General features: G+C 44.6%; 1 protein-coding gene across 3 annotated transcripts in view; it reads right to left on the bottom strand.

Annotated features, from left to right (window-relative positions):
- Positions 1–18,203, bottom strand: part of PFKP (phosphofructokinase, platelet) — an 882,344-nt gene that overhangs the window by 685,105 nt on the left and 179,036 nt on the right. For all 3 annotated transcript variants that reach the window (XM_069648018.1, XM_069648019.1, XM_069648020.1), the window contains exons 6-7: positions 1,676–1,720; positions 1,471–1,579 (exon numbers count right to left, since the gene is read on the bottom strand). In XM_069648018.1, coding sequence (XP_069504119.1) covers positions 1,471–1,579; positions 1,676–1,720 — 154 coding nt within the window. The remainder of the gene's footprint in view (positions 1–1,470; positions 1,580–1,675; positions 1,721–18,203) is intronic.

The raw sequence follows: 18,203 nt of genomic DNA, 5'->3' as shown, positions 1-18,203 counted from the left end.
ATCCTAGGTGGCTGCCTAGAACTGTTTTACCACAGAACTGGCTTTTCTTGTCTAGGACCTGACTGGTACTACCAGTTTGATATTTATCTTAGTATTATCAAGGCAGAATTTAGACTGAGAAACAGCTTGACCTATCAATATTAACACCACTCATGGGACTATAGATATCGTGAACACCCCCACCACCCCCCAACTACTTGAGAAGGTTTCACGTGTTTTCACCCAGACTATTTTAGCCATTGGCCTTTTCACTGTGCTGTTTTCATCGCTGCCGTTTTTGTCGCATTTTTTGTTTTTGATGTGGGTTTCCCCCCTTCCCCTCTCTAACACACTCTAGGTGAGGTCACCTTGACACACTGCCCCCACCCCCAATCCCCTAACCCAAACAAATATACATGTTTTTCTTTAAATGCAGTGAAAACGGTAGCGATAAAAACGCCACGTTGAAATGGGCAAAGTTTTAAACAGCCGCGAAGAAAACACGGTAAGCGCTTAAGAAAACTGAAACTCCATTAAGTGGCACTTACTTAGGATTCATTGTTAGAAAGGGCCAAGTCTAGTGTGAATGATAGACGGACAGAAAGATAGATAGAAAGACAGCTAGATAGAAGAAATACGCTTTACCAACATACCTATATGTATAATTCTATTCTGTGTTTGTTGATAATTGGGTAGCTCAAGTAGTGATATTTAATATATAAACCAAATAAATGTACTGTTCCGACTATTAGAGCATGTTTCTTCTTTTCAGAATATCAGAAAGTGTGCAATCTAGGCTCTAACAACAATAGAGGCCTGCATTCAGTGCTTCTACATTGTTCTTTCCACCGCTTCCAGCTCCCTAGCCAATCAGAAAGTTTGGAATGGAGGATCTGACTGTGGAGGCAGCATACCCAGCTTCGATTTGTGATCTGTAAACACTGGGCATTGGTCAAAGACACAAACAAGGTGTGTTACAGGAAGCACCAGGTGAGGCTGCCTTTTTTCCCACTGCACAAGTTCTAATAGCGTTAGAGCCCTTACCTTGGGCTTTATTGTGTGCTATGCGACTATTACCCTAGTTAGAGGACGTTGCTTTCGGCTTGGGAGCACTAACTTGGCCAATGGACACAAACCAGACAATAGTTCCCTTTGATGCCAGCACCAACAAGTCGGTGGAAAATTATGGAAGAAAATAAGACGTTATGGTTCTGGTCTAGCCACTCTTGAAAAACTGCCTGTGACCAAACATTCATGAATACTAACCAGCTTTTCTATATTGAAACATGAGTTTTCATATAGAAAAGCTTGTTAGCATTCCCTAGTGTGCTTGAGTGTAAAATGGCCTACGCACATTGCACATTTCTTTAATAACTCAATGTTATCAATGTGTGATAACAGTTGTTGTCTAAATACACTTGGCAATAGTCTTATAATTACCGGGGATAGACTACATATGGAATATTTGAAAGGCGTATGGTGATTGTTTACCTCAGAAAGCTTATTGCACATTACATCTTCCCATCCTTCTTGAGGTGGACTTTCAGGTATAAAAACCCAATCTGCACCGCAGGCTAAGGCACTCACTAGAGCAAGGTACCTGTTGAAAACAGGTGACAAATCAGTACAAACAAATTATGGCGTCACAATTTGAAATATAATTTAACGGAAACGTATGGAAAATAAAGGTACATACCCACAGTGTCTCCCCATGACCTCCAAGACAAATGTTCTTTGATGACTGAAAGACAAATCAGACCAGGTGTATAAGTGCAGCTCAGAAAAGATCGATAGAAGCACAACGAACACAGAGCGTGCCAAGTTAACACTGAAAGACCCATGAGTAGCAATCGTCTTGTAATGGCAAATGACCAGGGAATTTTAGCAACGTTATGATTACGGTATTTAAATAGCTACTCCCTGTATCATTATTGCCTTGCTATGTGCATTTCTCATTAGGCTCTGCAGCTCAAATCAATGCTTGGTTAGGAAGCTAGATTTCCAAATGAGTCTGGCTTGCTTATTGGGGCAGCTATCTAATCTTCGTGGTATAGAAACATTGTTCATTCGGGTGTGAATGCCATAAGCAAATTATAGCACATTGATTGAAGCAGCCGAACAACCCAGCGGAAAAAGCTCCAATTTCTCCATTAAAACGATAGATGATTGTGGATGTTATTCAAATCACAAGAAATATTTGTAAAATGATACCCAGGAAATGATATCTCTTTTTTTGCTATAAAATGGTCACAAAAATTGAACATTGATTTTGTGGTTTTTTCTTAGACACAATTAAAACATATGCTCACAACAGGGAATTCTTTTTCACGGAGTTGGGGGTGGGGGGAATAGTTTAACTAGTATCCCTTTCATAACAAGTGCTCAGTTGCTCATTTAGTCATTGTTTATTATTAATGTTTGCACTTACTTAGTTGTAAAGAGAAAACAAGAAATATAGGAACCTATTATGTTATTGTATGGCCCATCATTAAAACAGATTGGAAACTAATCGAAAATTCTTATCACGTGTTAATATCGGCAACAATATTTTTATCTCTTCGATATCATCTACGAAAATATTATTTATGCATGTGTCTCTTATTTTTCGACTTCCCAGTAGGCGCAATGATCTCATTTATTGTATGTATTTAATAATTCATAACAATTATATTACAAAACATTAAAATGTATTTGTCTCTAGGTGCAGAAAAGGTGTAGCTCTAACAGCTGCTAGATGGCAAAAAGATAGTATTGTTGGCTTTTCTAATAAAGAGTAGGGAAGAGCCTCTTTGAAACTTTGCCTGGGGCTATTCCAAATCTTGGGTGATTGGACAGAGAGGCATCTGTCCCCTTGTCTAATGTAGTTGGAGGCAGGTACCTTAGAAGATGGCGATCAACAGATCTGAAGGAGGGGGCAGGAGTGCATGTGGGCATTTTATAATATAGTCGGGAAGAAGAAAGGAATTTGAAGGTTAAGCGATGGATTTAGAATTCGATTCTTGCATGAACTGGGAGCCAGTGAAGAAATAACAGGTCGGGCTGATCTCTCTACTTTAGTCTGATGGCACCTTTTATTTTCTTGAGGGTATACTGGGACATATTTTCAAATGGTGCACGGTTTAAAGAAGGCAACATATAGGGTAAGTTGTCTTTATCCTTCTCGAAATTAAGCCCTAGGTACTAGACACATTATTCTAATATGGCTTTCACCCCTGCTCTGGTGGACGGCAACAGCGGTTAATGGCCTGCCAGCCCGAATTAAGGTAGGCCCTTGCTTTGCTCGGGACTCGGCGAGTGCTGTGGGCTTTTACCGGTCATGGACGTCCCCCGCAGCGGGGGTTAAAGCCATTTGTACCCTGTGTTTAACTGGGGTGCAAATTATTTTTTTTCCGCTCTGGTGATTAACTCTGGAGAAAAAAAAAAAAAAAAAAAGTTGCCAGCCGCCAAAGGCAAATGGACTACATCCAATGACATCATTTCACCAAAATGCCAGTCGTAGCGGAAGTGACATCACACGACAGTTGACCTCTGATGCCCTCACAGGAAGTGATGTCATTTGACCCCACCCCGCAGTGACATCACGGGAAGCGATGGAACACGACCTTTCACCCCTTGACAAAAGAGGAAGTGACATCACATTGCATTGTTCCTAAGTACACTACAAAAAATATGGTTATGATATCACTTTAACATGATATACATTTCATACAAGAAAGGATCACCGCATGTATTGTTAATATCAGTGTGTATAGGCCCATTTTACCAAATTACTGTGAATGCAAGCAGATGTACAAGGCCAAATGATTATGATGTGTTATTATATAGCACTTACACTTAAGCGCTTTATACAGAGCAAATATACATACATTATCACCCAACCTGTGTTGGTACTCATTTATCATCCTTGGAAAGTTGAAAGGCTGAGTTGGCCTTGCCAGGATTCCAACCTGCAACCTGCAGATCTCACACACATTGCCTTAGCGAGCGCTCAACCCACTGAGCTATCTTACTGGCTATAGCAATCTTACCGGCTATAGTAAAATGAGCATTTACATGTCTGAATGTTCTCAAAGCCAGAAAGCAAATGACACTCTGTAGTGGATATCATTAAACTGGTAAGTGAGATTTAACAGCAGGCCAGTCATCTGCAGATCTGGTGCAAAGTTGGCCACATGTCAAGCCTGCATGGAACTACTTTTCAAGCTTCAGAGGTTGGAAAAATACATACCATTTGGAGGGTTCATAACTGTGTATTAAAGAATTTAGAGTAGCACAGGAAAAGCAGCACACTCACACAGCATTCCGTACTCTGGGCACCCGTTACCTCATACGTGCAAAGAAACATCCTGAGCAGCATGCCATTGAGATAGGGAAGATAGACACATTACAAAAAAACATTCATTTTGGCACAATGAAATCAAGGGCTACTTTATGTGCTATGGACAAACATTTCTACACTTTACACAACTTTTTAAGCACAAGGATTTTGTGAAGTGACCGAGGACACCGAGATGAAATTTCTTGAGATGATAGTAACAGAGACATGCTATAACTGCAACTTGCGAAAAGCAAAATACATAGTCCGAAATGGATGCTTGTTCTACCCTGAATGCTTTTTGGAAGTTTTTGTCTGCATTGTGAATTTGAGGTGTTTAAGAACAGACTAAATCAGTGACTCACCCCCTGAAGTGTGCCTGAAATAAACCTTTAATGAGTCTAGCAATTATTGTATAGCATTCCAGACAGACAAATTATTTGTTATCCGTATTACTTCTTATTTAGGGTCACTGCTCAAAGTGTTACACTTGTGGAAACCCCTGTTTTTTGTAAGAGGCCAGAACAAGAAACATAGCCAATCCAGAAACAAAGAGCCACATGGCGCTGGCCACAGCCTAGCAAGATTAATGGAAAAAACAATTTTTTTAGGGGTAGCAAGGGAGACCGCAGGATTAGCAAGACCCCTGGTGACCCGAAAATTATGTCTCTATGGGTCTCATTACAACCCTGGCGCTCCCGTAATGAAGGGTGCCGGTACGGGACCGGCACCCTTCATTACGGGTACGGGACCGGCACCCTTCATAACGGGAGCGCCTATTACGAGGTTCCGTTTGCGGGACCCGGAACAGACATCTGGTAAAACCAGACGTCCTTTCCGGGTCCCGCGAGGGGAAGAGTGAGCTAATAACGGGCCATTTGTAATGTGCCCGCTATTACCTCCCTCCCCATTCCCATTGAGCCCTCTGGGGGCTCAAATGGGAATGGGGATGGATTCCTGCAAGGAGTAATTACCGGGTCCTCCAATGTCGGAATGACCCAGTAATTCCTCATTGCAGGAACCCGGTATTGAAGCCTGGTATGGAGGAAGCCATGGCGCTAATAGCACCATGGCTACCTCCATACTCGTAATGAGGCCCTATGTCTCTTTTCCATTTCTATAACGCCGGTGAGGAGATGGGAGGAGCGCCGGGACCGAAGCACAAAGCTCCTGTCCAGCAGTTAAGTGGGGAGGGAAGGAAGGGGTGGGGAAGGGATTGGGTTTGTTTTGGGGGCGGGGATGGAGCTGGGGAGGCAACAGAGAGTCTCTGTTGCCTCCCCATATTTAAGAAAAAAAAATAAGATGGTGAGGAAGGGCCTCAGGGGGCTAGAACAGTGGCCGGGCAATGTATATTCTCCCCCGCTGTTCTAGCCACCTGATTGGCTGAGCGCCATTCCGCAGGTGTTAATTGAGGTTTCAGCAGTGAAACCTTGTCTTCCAATTTTCTGTTGGACATTTTTCACCCTATGCGCCTGAATAGGTTTACTTCACTTCCCATTACTTTGTCGTCTTTACTGCCACTTTCAACCAATTCGACATGAAACCACTACAGTTTTGTGCCCTTTAAGGCATCAGCTTCCATCCTCTACTACTCCGAATTTCTGTGCCTTAAAAATTCCACACATGTGAATTACACAGTGATAGGTATTTATTGCTTTCTGCATGCAAATGTATGTTTTCATTGGGTTCATCCCTTAATACAAACAGCTAAGTAAGAATAGAATAGACTGCACTGAACATGTTTGCCTTTTCGCACATCTGTTCCTTGAGCTCCAGTACATTTGTGTTGCTGCCAAAATGCTAAGTATTTTGATACCAGATTACATACTTGTGAAGTGAGAAATTCTATCAAACAGCCAACACAGGCTACTAAAATGACAGTGACTAAGCATAGTGACGAGTGACGGGAAAACTAGAAGTGCTAACTAAGGAAAGCCATAGACAAGGGATTTTGTTTGGGTACATATTCTGAATGTTAAATAAATCCAAACACGTAACAATAATCCCAAGTGTTTTTCTTGATGTAAAAACAAATGTTCCCTTCCCCTCATACATTGGGCATACAATCATTTGTAATATTAAAATCATAGTATTGTAATAGGTTTTGTGCGTTGAAAAGGTACGCACTTATCAATTGCGAGAGTAGCACTGTAAAAAGGGAGGAGGCTACTTTTAATCGTTACACAGTCAAGCCGAAAATAAAAGTTTACATATAAAATAAATGCAGGGTCACAGGTAAGTATAAACAAACTTAGGGGTAGGCTGAAATCAGTAAATAGGCCTTACAGCATGCTTTTGCAGAAAAAGTGTGTGTTAGCTTTTTATTAATCTGCAACAAAGCCGCAATGACTGGTAACACATTGCAGGTCCAACGATCCCAGGCTGGTATGGTAAGAAGTAAACAATAGTTGTTATTTTTTCAAGGTTGCAGATTAGAACACATGGGTCTCGCCGACAAGCAAGGAGGGCATAACCATTTACTAATTCAAAATGATTCACAAAACATGATTTTTAGATGGTGTCAAAAGAACCACAGCAGTTTCTAATTGCCCCTTAGTATGTTTCATCTGGGAAGAAGGTTGAAGAATCCTTAATATGCAACATTTGTAAAGCAGTATGTCTGTGGTTCAAGGCTCTAACAGTGCCATGGTAGAGAGCATTTCTCATGAGAACATAGGTGAGATGACCGGGACAGATGAATAACGTTCCGCTGGTTATCTCAAATGTTTCAATGAATTGTCATTACAATGTGGGAAGTGGGGGTTGGATTGTAACATCACAAATTATAATTAAGGGCAGTGTGGGAAGGTTTGTTGACAAAATTACAGAACATAATGTATATTTTTCTATAAGGGTATGATGTGCGCACACCAATCAGCTTTGTGTGGGGATATTTCTTCATGTTGCAAAGTTACTAATGTTAATTAGTTTGATTATTATAAAAGTTTTAGATTTAGGGGCATTTCTTTGACAGCACCTTTTCACATAGTTATGTTCTGTGATCTGTCTGAATATAGCTGTCTCAGATGCGTCTGGGCCCTTAATAAACCTGAGTTACTTCTTGCTTGCGTACACTGTTTTTTGACTACTTTTGTAATTTTTTATTGGTGTATCCCAAGGAGACTTATTTTCCAAGAAATATACAACACAGAACAGACTGATACACGGCTATGCCAATTTAATGTTTATTATTGACAGTATCTGGTTAAATTTACTGTTGTGTTATATGTTATATTAGTAGGTGGCAAGGGTGAATGAGCTTGAAACAACAATGAAACAACGGCTTACCTCCGCTGCTGCTTCTCTCCACGTTCCTTGCTGATCGTTCCGATCTTGTTTTAAAGGCAGTTATGGGGCAAATAGAATTGTTCAAAGAACTATGTAATTTGAAAGCTCTACATTGCCATGTGAAATGATCCATGTTATATTATTGTATACGTTTTTAAAACATTTCTAAAACCGAAATGTTACGTGTAGTCCCTTCTCTCTTTTCATTGGCAGCCATTTTCTTTGTTTACCTTTTTTTCCGTTTTTTTTAATGGCCGCAATGGAAGGGGAGAAGGGACTACATGTAGTCTCTGCTCCCTTTCACGGTGGCCCTCTTATTTGTTTATTTTCTTTTTGCTCTTTTCAATGGCTGCCATGGAAAGGGTGAACGGACTACGTTTCCCCTTCCATGGAGGACATTTCTTCTTTTTTTCTTTTCAGTTGCGAAAAGCTGGAGTGCCTCTCAACTGAAGAAAGTTGCTTTTAGTACCCCGGTCCAACGCGCTAGGGTACTAATTGCAATAAGCCCCTTGTCGGGGGTCAGGGATTGTATTACCGCCTCCAGTAATCACCCCCCTGACTCCCAGCTCAGGGATTATTGCTTAAAAATGTTCTTGTTTTAAAGGCAATTACGGGGCAAATAGAATTGTTCAAAAAACTATGTAATTTGAAAGCTCTATGTTGCTATGTGTAATGATCCATGTTATATTATTGTATACTTTTTAAAATAATTTTAAAACCGAAATGCTAGTGAAAAATTTGAAATGAAATATAACTGATGTGTGAGAAAGACGTACAGATGCAAAGAAATACTTTGAAGTTTGCACAGAACAAAGAACAATTGGGAGAGAGCCAGATGTTAACCAGGAGCTGGTTTCAATTTTGAGCACGGTGGTTCAAGGAGAGCAAATGTAACTAAATATTATGACTAGGGTTTCCAGTTTTCAGTGTTTGTTTTTCCAATTCTGGTGGTATTTTTCAAGGGCTTTTAACATTTTCAAAATCTGTGTTTATCTTTGCATTGTTTCCCTTAACAAATCACAGGTAAGTGTGTTTTTCCAATGTAAAAAAATATCTTTTATTGCTGCATGAATATTATAAATAATTGAAGCATTACAATCACTGGTTATGCTGATGTAGCCCTTGTTATCTCTTTGTATTCTTGGACTTGTATTCTGGAATTCATATTAGTGCTGGGGGGGGCGTGGCAGCCAATCAAGTTGCTCGTGATTGGCTGCCATGCAAATTCTGATGCAGGGATGTAAAGAAATTGAGAATATGTACATTTGTTAGTGCACAAGAACGGAGATGTAGGAAGGGGCAGGCCTTTAGAATAAAATAATTGTTGAGGATGACTGGGAGGGCTCAAAACATGAGACCACCCAGAAGGCAGATGACGTAAGTAAACTGTGCAAGAAAAAAGGAGCGGATAGAGCGTTCAACACAATACTGATTTGGGAAAGAGCACATTTTTCAAATATTGTCTGGTGGATTGTGAAAAGTGAATAATTTGTATGCAGAAAAAAGGCTTATTCTAAATTATTCTAAGAATAATACAAAGGTTGCATTCACACCAGGAGAGTGTGCAGTCAGTGGATGAAGGACACTGAGTTTAGGAGGGCCTAGATTTCTTAGTGGTAATCATTACTCATAGTCCTACTCTTCCGCATAGCAGTGCTTAAGAATTGAGGTGACCCACACCTCATGCAGAGCTCTCAAATTTCCCCATGCCATGTGCGAGAAGGATAACCAGTCATTTTATCCTGGGATTCTGGGACTTGTAGTTTTTATACATTTAAAATGGGAAAGAAAATACTACAAGTCCCAGAATTCAAAGGAGAAAAAATAGGACTGGATGTCCTTCTCATACATGACAGAGGTCCTTTCCAAGCACGGGATACAATCCTAGACATTTCTAGGAATATGATCCCTCATTTAGCCTCAGAATTCTCTTGCATATCTTAAAGCCTCAGTGAAGGAAGTCCCCCATCTTCTGGGAGAATGGACTAGCTGTAAAGACTGTGACAAGGAAGGGTAGCTATAGGAGTAATGAGAATGAACTGGAAGTGGTCAAGGCATTACCTTTAAGTTCCCCTTTCTCGTCCCAGTCCTTACAAATTTAGTCATGCCTAAGCGTATAGGCTTTGAAACAAAATTCCACAAAACCGACTGGTGATTTTATTCATACATAATCTAAATAAATCACTGAACAACAGACTGCACTACACCCCTGCCAAGCCCAGCAGCTGCATCTAGGTCACACACACAAAGGTGGTGATGCTGTTTAAAGGTCTGATGTGGTATCCACATTTGACAACAATGCTGCAGGAAAAAGAAGTGGATTGGATTGAAAATCCAGGCGCTATAGTTCCCAGAGGGATGAACATTGAATGGGATATGTTAATTGTCTTGTAAAATGTTAATTGTGCGATTAATTCTTGTTGAAATGACCTGTATGTTTGGAGTGGACACTCGGGGGGCGGTGTGTTGTCCATCATTGAATTGAATGCAAATAGGTGATTTAAAAAAAATGATTTAAATGGTTCTCTTAAGATTGTCAGCCGATCTTCTAGTGATTTCACCACTATAGGATTTTGGCTAGATTTGCAAATTGTAACTTTAATATTTATTCTGTTCTCTCCTCTGTTCCGCACTTTCCACTTCTCCCCCTCCCATGCACTTTTCCCCTTTTCCCTCTCCCATGCACTTGCAGGCTCTTAATGTCACTGGGCCTACTAAGATCGTTGTTTTTGTTTTCTCCCCTGTTCCCCTCCCTTTTGCCTGGTCGCGCTCTGAAACACTTGTGTATGAGCGCAATATAAATAAAATATCATATCATAGTTACACATGTACCAAGTGGAAGCTTTGAGTCAAAATAATTTTTTTACTATGAATTACTATGTTGAAAAGATGTGTGTGGGTATTGGCGCAGGCTGCCAGGTGGATCAATTAATACTGCATAATCCTTTAGAGACTTAGAGGTTGAGTTTTTTAGATACAGTATTTGGCCTTTGCTAGCCAGCCACTCCTCCAAGATTTAAGAGGTTGACACATATCGTAGTATGGTAGAAGCTCAATCTGGGTGCAACCTATCCTTTTCTAAATTGTTACAGGGATAAACTGCAGTTATGACGTTGGCCAAAACTGCAGTGGGATTTTACATTGCCACACATCTCCTAAGCATCTCCGAAGCAGGCTCATTGAAATTGATAAAGATTGCCTGGGTTGATAACAAGCAAGCAACAATAAATGACAACGCCAATAGTTTTGACTGTTGCATTGTGAAAATATTTTATGAGTTCATGTACACAGATACATTTAAGCATATGATGGAATATGTTGAGAGGAAAGCAGACAAGAGTGGAAACAGGCTGCTGAATGGGTGGGTGAATTAACACAAATGTGAGAATTGATGCTGCCTGAGGCCTCATGCCAGGCTCACCACATGGCCTTGGGTCTCTTTGGTTAGACATAGAGCCTGCAGTGCCTCAGACCACCCCTGCGGCCCCAGCTCTACCTCAAACCTGGAAGCGCCTCACTTTCAACCCCAGGCAAGACACGACAGGGACAGACATTGAAAGATGACTGCACAACACAGACGCGTGGAGAGCAGTCGACAATATATTCGGCCATGTCACATGAAAGGAATGGGCATCGAGACCAGTGCGTTTCCCGCTCTAATGCAAGCATGCTGCTAAGTTACAAGCCTATCTAGGAAGCAAAGGCTAACATACATTTCTAAACACAAAGTATACATAAGTAGTTACTTATAAAGCAAAGAGTACTGTCATATACAAAGGTTACACATTTACTACAGAAGATCAAGTTACTTACCAACTGTAACGTTCATTCGACTGGATGTTCCTCCAACGTATTCCTCATCTTATGCGATTCGTATCCTGCCAGCTTCGCTGCTTCGGAAAGAAAATGTTCTCAGCAGAGGGCGCTGTGCACGAGGTTGTGGCGTCGATGTCACTCGACGGGCTCCGTACTGTGTCAACGTCACCATCAGTATAAATAGCTTGTGCCGCGCCCGTTGGCTTCAGTGCTGTTTTTTGAGGAAATATTCGAGGAACACCCAGGCGTGCCTCATGACTGATAGACTCTTCGTGAGAGGAAAGTGTAATTAACGTAAACTGTACTGCAGGGTAGCATGGGAGGGACGATGAGGAATATGTGAGAGGAACATCCAGTCAAAATAACGTTACAGTTGGTAAGTAACTTGTACATCAAATGGATTGTGTCTTCCCACGTATTCCTCATCTTATAATAGACTCCCATAGCAGTGTTAATTTTGGAGGTGGGAGTACTAGTTATTCTTTTTATGGACGGAATGGAGTACCGCTTTGGCAAATAAACCTTTATTGGAAGAAGAGGCATCTATACAATAATGCTTGATGAAGGTATGCATTGATGCCATGTTGCAGCTGAATAACTATCTGCTGCAGGGACTCCCCTCTTCAGAGCCGCAGAAGGGAATAGTTTCTTACCTGTAACTCCATTTCTCCAGCATTGGTATCTTTCATGGATTCACATGCTTAGAATATTCCCCGTCGTCAGGCTGGGAATCCCCGGTACATTATATAGACCCTTTCCCGTAGGAAAACTTTTTCGACGCTTATGCGTCCTATCCACCACGTTTTGTATCATGCGTGCCCGCGCCGTCAGGACGCCATGATATAAATACAGGACCCGCCCCCGCGCTCCCTCAGATTTCGGCCCCCAAAGTAGTGGGGGAACCAGTTTGCATGCCCAGGGGAGGCAGGCAGGCGCATGTGAATCCATGAAAGATACCAATGCTGGAGAAATGGAGTTACAGGTAAGAAACTATTCCCTTCTCCAGCATTGGATCTTTCATGGATTCACATGCTTAGAATAGATTACATAGCAGTACCATCCCGAAAAGAGGAGGCGTGCATGCAAACTCACATACTTTCCTCACAATGCCCGTTCCCTATGGTCGTGTACCCATCAGCAATTGTTAACATAGAAAACGAACAATATTCAATCATAATTGCAACAAGATCTAACCCCTCAACCGGGGCTTACCTTATTGGAATAGGTGTCGAAGCACCGCCTGTCCCATCCGAGTATCTACGGCATGTTGCTGTGACAGGCAGTAATGGCGGGTAAAAGTGTGTGTAGCCGCCCAGGTAGCCGCCATGCAGATGTCCCCCAGAGGGACTCCAGACCACAGTGCCGTCGACGATGCCGCCGCTCTAGTTGAATGAGCTCTTGGGCGTCGCAGAAGAGGCTTCCCAGCCTTGGAATGGCAGTACGAAATGGTAGACTTTGCCTTTAGCACCCAAACCATAGGCCACGAACAATTGCCTCGTTTTCCAGAAAGGTTGCGTGCGATGAAGATAAAACTTGAGAGCCCTTTTCACGTCTAATGTGTGTAACGTGCGCTCCGCTCCCGAGCATGGCTCTGGAAAAAACGTAGGTAAGACAATAGAGGAATGTTTATGGAACACTGAAGGAGCTTTCGGTATGAACTGTGGGTTAGTGGCAAGGACCACCTTGTTCTTGAAAAATCTTAAGTATGGTGGGTCTACCATTAGAGCTTGGATTTCCGAAATACGTCGGGCTGAAGTGATGGCCACCAGGAAGGCCAATTTCCACGACAAAAACTTTAGAGACGGTGATGACAATGGTTCAAAAGGAGGTTTCATAAGAGACGCTAACACCAGATTGAGGCTCCACACCGGAGGAAATCTCTTCTCGGGAGGGAAACTCCTAAACAAACCTTTAAGGAAGTGCTTAATCAGGCGGTCGCTGAATAATGGTGCGGAATGTCGTTGACGTGTAAACCTGGAGATGGCGGCCAGGTGTACTTTTATCGACGACACCGATAAGCCCTTTTGAGCTAAGAACAGCAAGTATGGAAGGAGCTGTTCCGCCTTAATCGACTGCGGAACCAAACCTGGTTGATCCACACACCACTGACAGAAACTCCTCCATTTGTACGAGTATGAAGTGTTTGTGGAAGGTGCTCTTGCCGCTTGCAGAATACGACGACACTCCTCCGGAATCGTTAGCTGACCAAATTCGGCGAAGTCAGGAGCTAGGCCGTCAACTTGAGGCTGTCCGGGTCGTGATGCCAAACGATACCCTCCTGTCGAGACAGAAGGTTGGGGATCTTCCTGAACCTCATTGGCTCCGCCGCCGCTATGTGCAGCAGGTCTGAAAACCACACCTGTCTGGCCCAATACGGGGCCACCAGAATCACCCGACATGGGTACTTGAGGATCCATTGCAACGTCCTCCGGATAAGAGGAAATGGAGGGAATGCGTACAGGAATTTGTTCGTCCATGGGAAGGAGAACGCATCCCCCAGTGAGCCCTGCTGAGGCCATCTGCTTGCATACTGCGGGCATTTCCTGTTGTCCTTCGTCGCGAACAGATCGATGGAAGGATGTCCCCACTTCTTGAATACGTGTTGTAGTTGCTGGTCGTTCAGCACCCATTCGTGAACTTCGTTCATTTCCCTGCTGAGGGCATCGGCCTCCACATTTCTCACACCTGGCAGGTGGAACGCCAAGATTAGCATGTTGTGTTGCAGGGCCCAATGCCAGATTTTCTGTGCCTCCATCGACAGGGACCTGGAACTTGTTCCTCCTTGTTTCCTTAGGTAAAACATTGTAGTCGTGTTGTCCGTCATGACACGCACCACAGAGTCTCTCAATTGAGGAAAAAAAGATTTTAGAGCCCAACGCACTGCTCTCAGTTCTAGCAGGTTGATATGCAGGGAGGACTCTTGTAACGACCACCGGCCTTGTACCTGTAACGTATCCAGATGAGCTCCCCATCCGCTCAGCGATGCATCCTTCACCACCGTCTTCTGGAACTCCGGTTCCACCAGAGGCATTCCTTTCGTTAGATGAGTAGAAACTCTCCACCAACAGAGTGCTTGTACCAGTTGTTCGTCGATGACCAGTCTGTCGGACCAGCGACCTTGGCTCTGCGCCCAACGGTCCGCTAGAAATTCCTGGCAAGGCCTCATAAACAGACGGCAGTTGTTTATCAACGGAATGCAGGATGACATGGTCCCTAGCAGGGACATGTATTTGCGCACCGACACCCTGGTACCGCATCTCCATTCCGACGCCTTGCTTTGTAGCTTCTGTATTCTTTCGCTGGATGATCTTACAAGGCTTGTGTGCGTATGAAACTCCGCTCCTAGAAAGACCAAGGTCCTCGAAGGCTCTACGGAGGACTTGCTGAAGTTTATCGTGAAGCCCAGTTCCTGTAAGAGGGACATCGTGGCCCCCAGACTGTTTCGTGTTTGTTCCATGGACGAACCGCTGACCAGCCAGTCGTCTAGATAGGGATAGACATGGTGACCGTCCTTCCTTAAATGGGCCGCTATAGGGGCCAAACACATGGTGAACGTCCTGGGGGAGGACTTGAGACCGAACGGGAGGACCTTGAACTGAAAATGCTTTCGCCCGACGACGAACCTTAAATATCTCCTGTGTCGTGGACGTATTGGGATATGAAAATATGCGTCTTGAAGGTCTAGCGACGACAGATAATCCATGGGTTGCACTGACCTGATAACCTCCTGGAGCTTTAGCATTTTGAATTTTGAGCTCTTTAGCCATTTGTTGAGTACCCTCAGGTCGAGAATGGGCCTCCATTTTCCATTTGGCTTCTTGACAACGAAGAACCGGGAATAAACCCCTTGTCCTTCCTGTGCCACAGGAACCCGTTCTACCGCTCCTTTTTGCAGCATAAGCGCCACCTCTTGTCTTAGAACTCGAAGGTGGGGCTGGGCCGAAAACACTGGCGGAAGACTTGGAGGCTTGTTTTTGAATTGTAGCGCATGACCCATGCGAATCGTGTCCAGAACCCATCGATCTGTGGTGATGCATTTCCATTGGTCGATATGATGAGAGACTCGACCCCCCAGGACGTTCCGAAGGCCGCCATTGGTTGCTGGTTTGCTTGTCCTTCGTCGACGAGGGACCCGAGCCGCGTCGTCTGGAGGCTTGATAATCTCTGCCTCTACGTGCCGACTGGGATGCACGTCTGTAACCTTGTGAGGAGTATGAGGGCCTGTTAAATCCACGGTCCCTAGAGACTCCAAAGCGGGAGTTTCCGGAAGCACCCCTGAAGGGGCGAAAAGAGCGAAAACTTCTACCTGTCTGGAGGGCGCCGAGAGACCTAGCGGTATCCGTGTCTTCTTTCATCCCCTTCAAGGCTTCATCTACCTTGTCTCCAAACAGATGTTCTCCTTCACATGGCATGTCTAGGACTTTGTATTGGACTTCAGGTCTGAAAGTAGTACATTTGAGCCACGCTTGTCGACGTAGTACTACGCCATGATTGATTTGTTTGAAACCAGACTCTGCTAGGTCCACCGCAATATTAATTGCGTGGTTCGAGGCCTCCTCACCATCTCGTACTAGCAACATGGCTGCTTTTCGATGTTCTTCCGGCAGATGTTCTAGGATAGGGGCTAGTTTATGCCACATCTCCCTATCGTATCGTGATACAATCGCCAAGGAGTTGGCTGCTCTTACCGTCGTGGCGCCGACTGAGAGCACCTTTTTTCCAAAGGCGTCCTGCCTCCTGGCCTCGCTTTCTGGTGGGGTTGAACATTTTTGCTGTACTCTGGCCTTCCTAGCCGCTGCCGCCGATACCACAGAGTCTGACAGAGGCTGTGATGTTAGACATTTTGGAGTGGACTCCGGAGCTTTAAACTTTTTCTCAATACGCCCCTTAATAGCCGGTTCCGAGAACGGATGACGCATCGTCTTGAGGCCTTCTTGCCACACGTGCTCCAGGATTGGGATGGCAAATACCGATTTCCTCCTTTGACCCATGTGATCAAAAAGAAAACAGTCTTTCTTTTGCTCCTCAGGAATTAAGCCGAACTCGGAACACGCTTTTCCCATCATTGCATGGAAGGCTCCCACATCATCCGGAGGAGATGGTTGTGCCTGGCTCCTCGTAGACTCTACCTCTACATCCGAATTCCATGTTGGGTCTCTCGACGGTGACAGGGAAATGTCCGACCCTGAGTCACCTCGTATAGAATCGGACTCCGATAGCTCACCCTCCTCCTGCGCTCGAGGACGATCCTTCACCACCTGGGAGGCCGACGGGCTTTTGGTCGTCGAGCGAGCTGCTTGAGCTTGTTCATCGACGGAAGGTGCAGAAAATAGCAACGATGAAGTGCCAGGCTGAGGGATCTGCGTATCCAGACGCTGCAGGAGCTTCTGAAGTGTATTAAGCACATCCAGAGACAAAACCGTCTGGGGGGTCAGCAACGTCGAGGATAGAAGGACCACACCCCCACTCGCACTCGTCGTCGACGTATTGGAAGGCCGTAAGCCCAAGTCCGACGGCTGCATAACCATGCCACATTCTCCTTCCACCGACGACACCGACAAGGCCGTGTCTGGCTGCAGTAGGACCTCAGGGGGGACCGGGTCACAAAACTCTGGCTGCCAGGCCATAGATTGAGTCACCGTCGACGAAGGAATCCCCACCGCTGCTGCCTGAATAGTAATAGGCATCGTCAGCGACACCGGGGTCGACGAGCAAGTAGCCGGCACCGAGCCTTTAGACTTCGTAGCTGATTTCGTTGCCGACTTCCCTGCTGAAGAGTCTCGACTCACGGAAGACCTAGGACGGTCCCCTGAGGAGGATTTTGATGCCGCTTGCCTCTCCGTCTTAGAGGATGAGGAGGAGGAGGACTTTTTGTGTGATGAGGAAGACCCAGCATGCTTCCCCGTATGCTTGTCCGCAGGGCGTTTTTCGACAGGCCGCACCTTCTTCGAGGGAGGTTCCGACTTGCTCCTGGAGGCCGTGGAGCCAACTTCTGATGCCGGATAGGCACCCGCTCCGTCGTTAAGCCAGTCGACCAACCTTCTTTTCCGGTCTTTAAGGGTTTTTTGGGAGAAACCCTGGCATATCTCGCATGTATCCGCCGTGTGGTGTGGGTGGAGACAGTAGATACAATCCATGTGGGCATCACCTTCATAGACTTTTTTGAGTCCACATGCCGCACAAGGGCGAAATAAAGCTTTTCCGGACATATTTTTTCCAGAATGTAACGTCGCCGAAGCGAAAATACAACCTAATTTCGACTAGCAGTAACCACGAGGATCCCACTACTTTGAAAGACGGTTGAAATCTGAGGGAGCGCGGGGGCGGGTCCTGTATTTATATCATGGCGTCCTGACGGCGCGGGCACGCATGATACAAAACGAGGTGGATAGGACGCATAAGCGTCGAAAAAGTTTTCCTACGGGAAAGGGTCTATATAATGTACCGGGGATTCCCAGCCTGACGACGGGGAATATTCTAAGCATGTGAATCCATGAAAGATCCAATGCTGGAGAAGTAGTCATTCCTATAGTGGAATGGGCTCAAAGCCCATCCGGTGGATCCTCTCCCGTCAATCTGCAGCACTCAATTATAGCCAGAATGATCCATTGGGATATAGGGCCTCATTACACGGTAGGCGGTAAGGGTTAACGGTCACCGGTAAGGGTACCGATGACCATTAATTAACCCTTACTGCCTTATTACGAGGTACCTTTGCGGGTTGGTACTTTAACGCCTGCTTTTAGCAGGCGTTAAAAAACGAACCCGCAAAGGGACCTTGGTGCTAATTACGGTACCGCAATTT

This window comes from Ambystoma mexicanum, chromosome 2q, assembly GCF_040938575.1.
Source record: "Ambystoma mexicanum isolate Mex_15411 chromosome 2q, UKY_AmexF1_1, whole genome shotgun sequence".
Taxonomy (NCBI): Eukaryota; Metazoa; Chordata; class Amphibia; order Caudata; family Ambystomatidae; genus Ambystoma; species Ambystoma mexicanum.
Note: the sequence above shows the minus strand (reverse complement) of the source record. Positions and strands in the feature narration are given on the sequence as shown.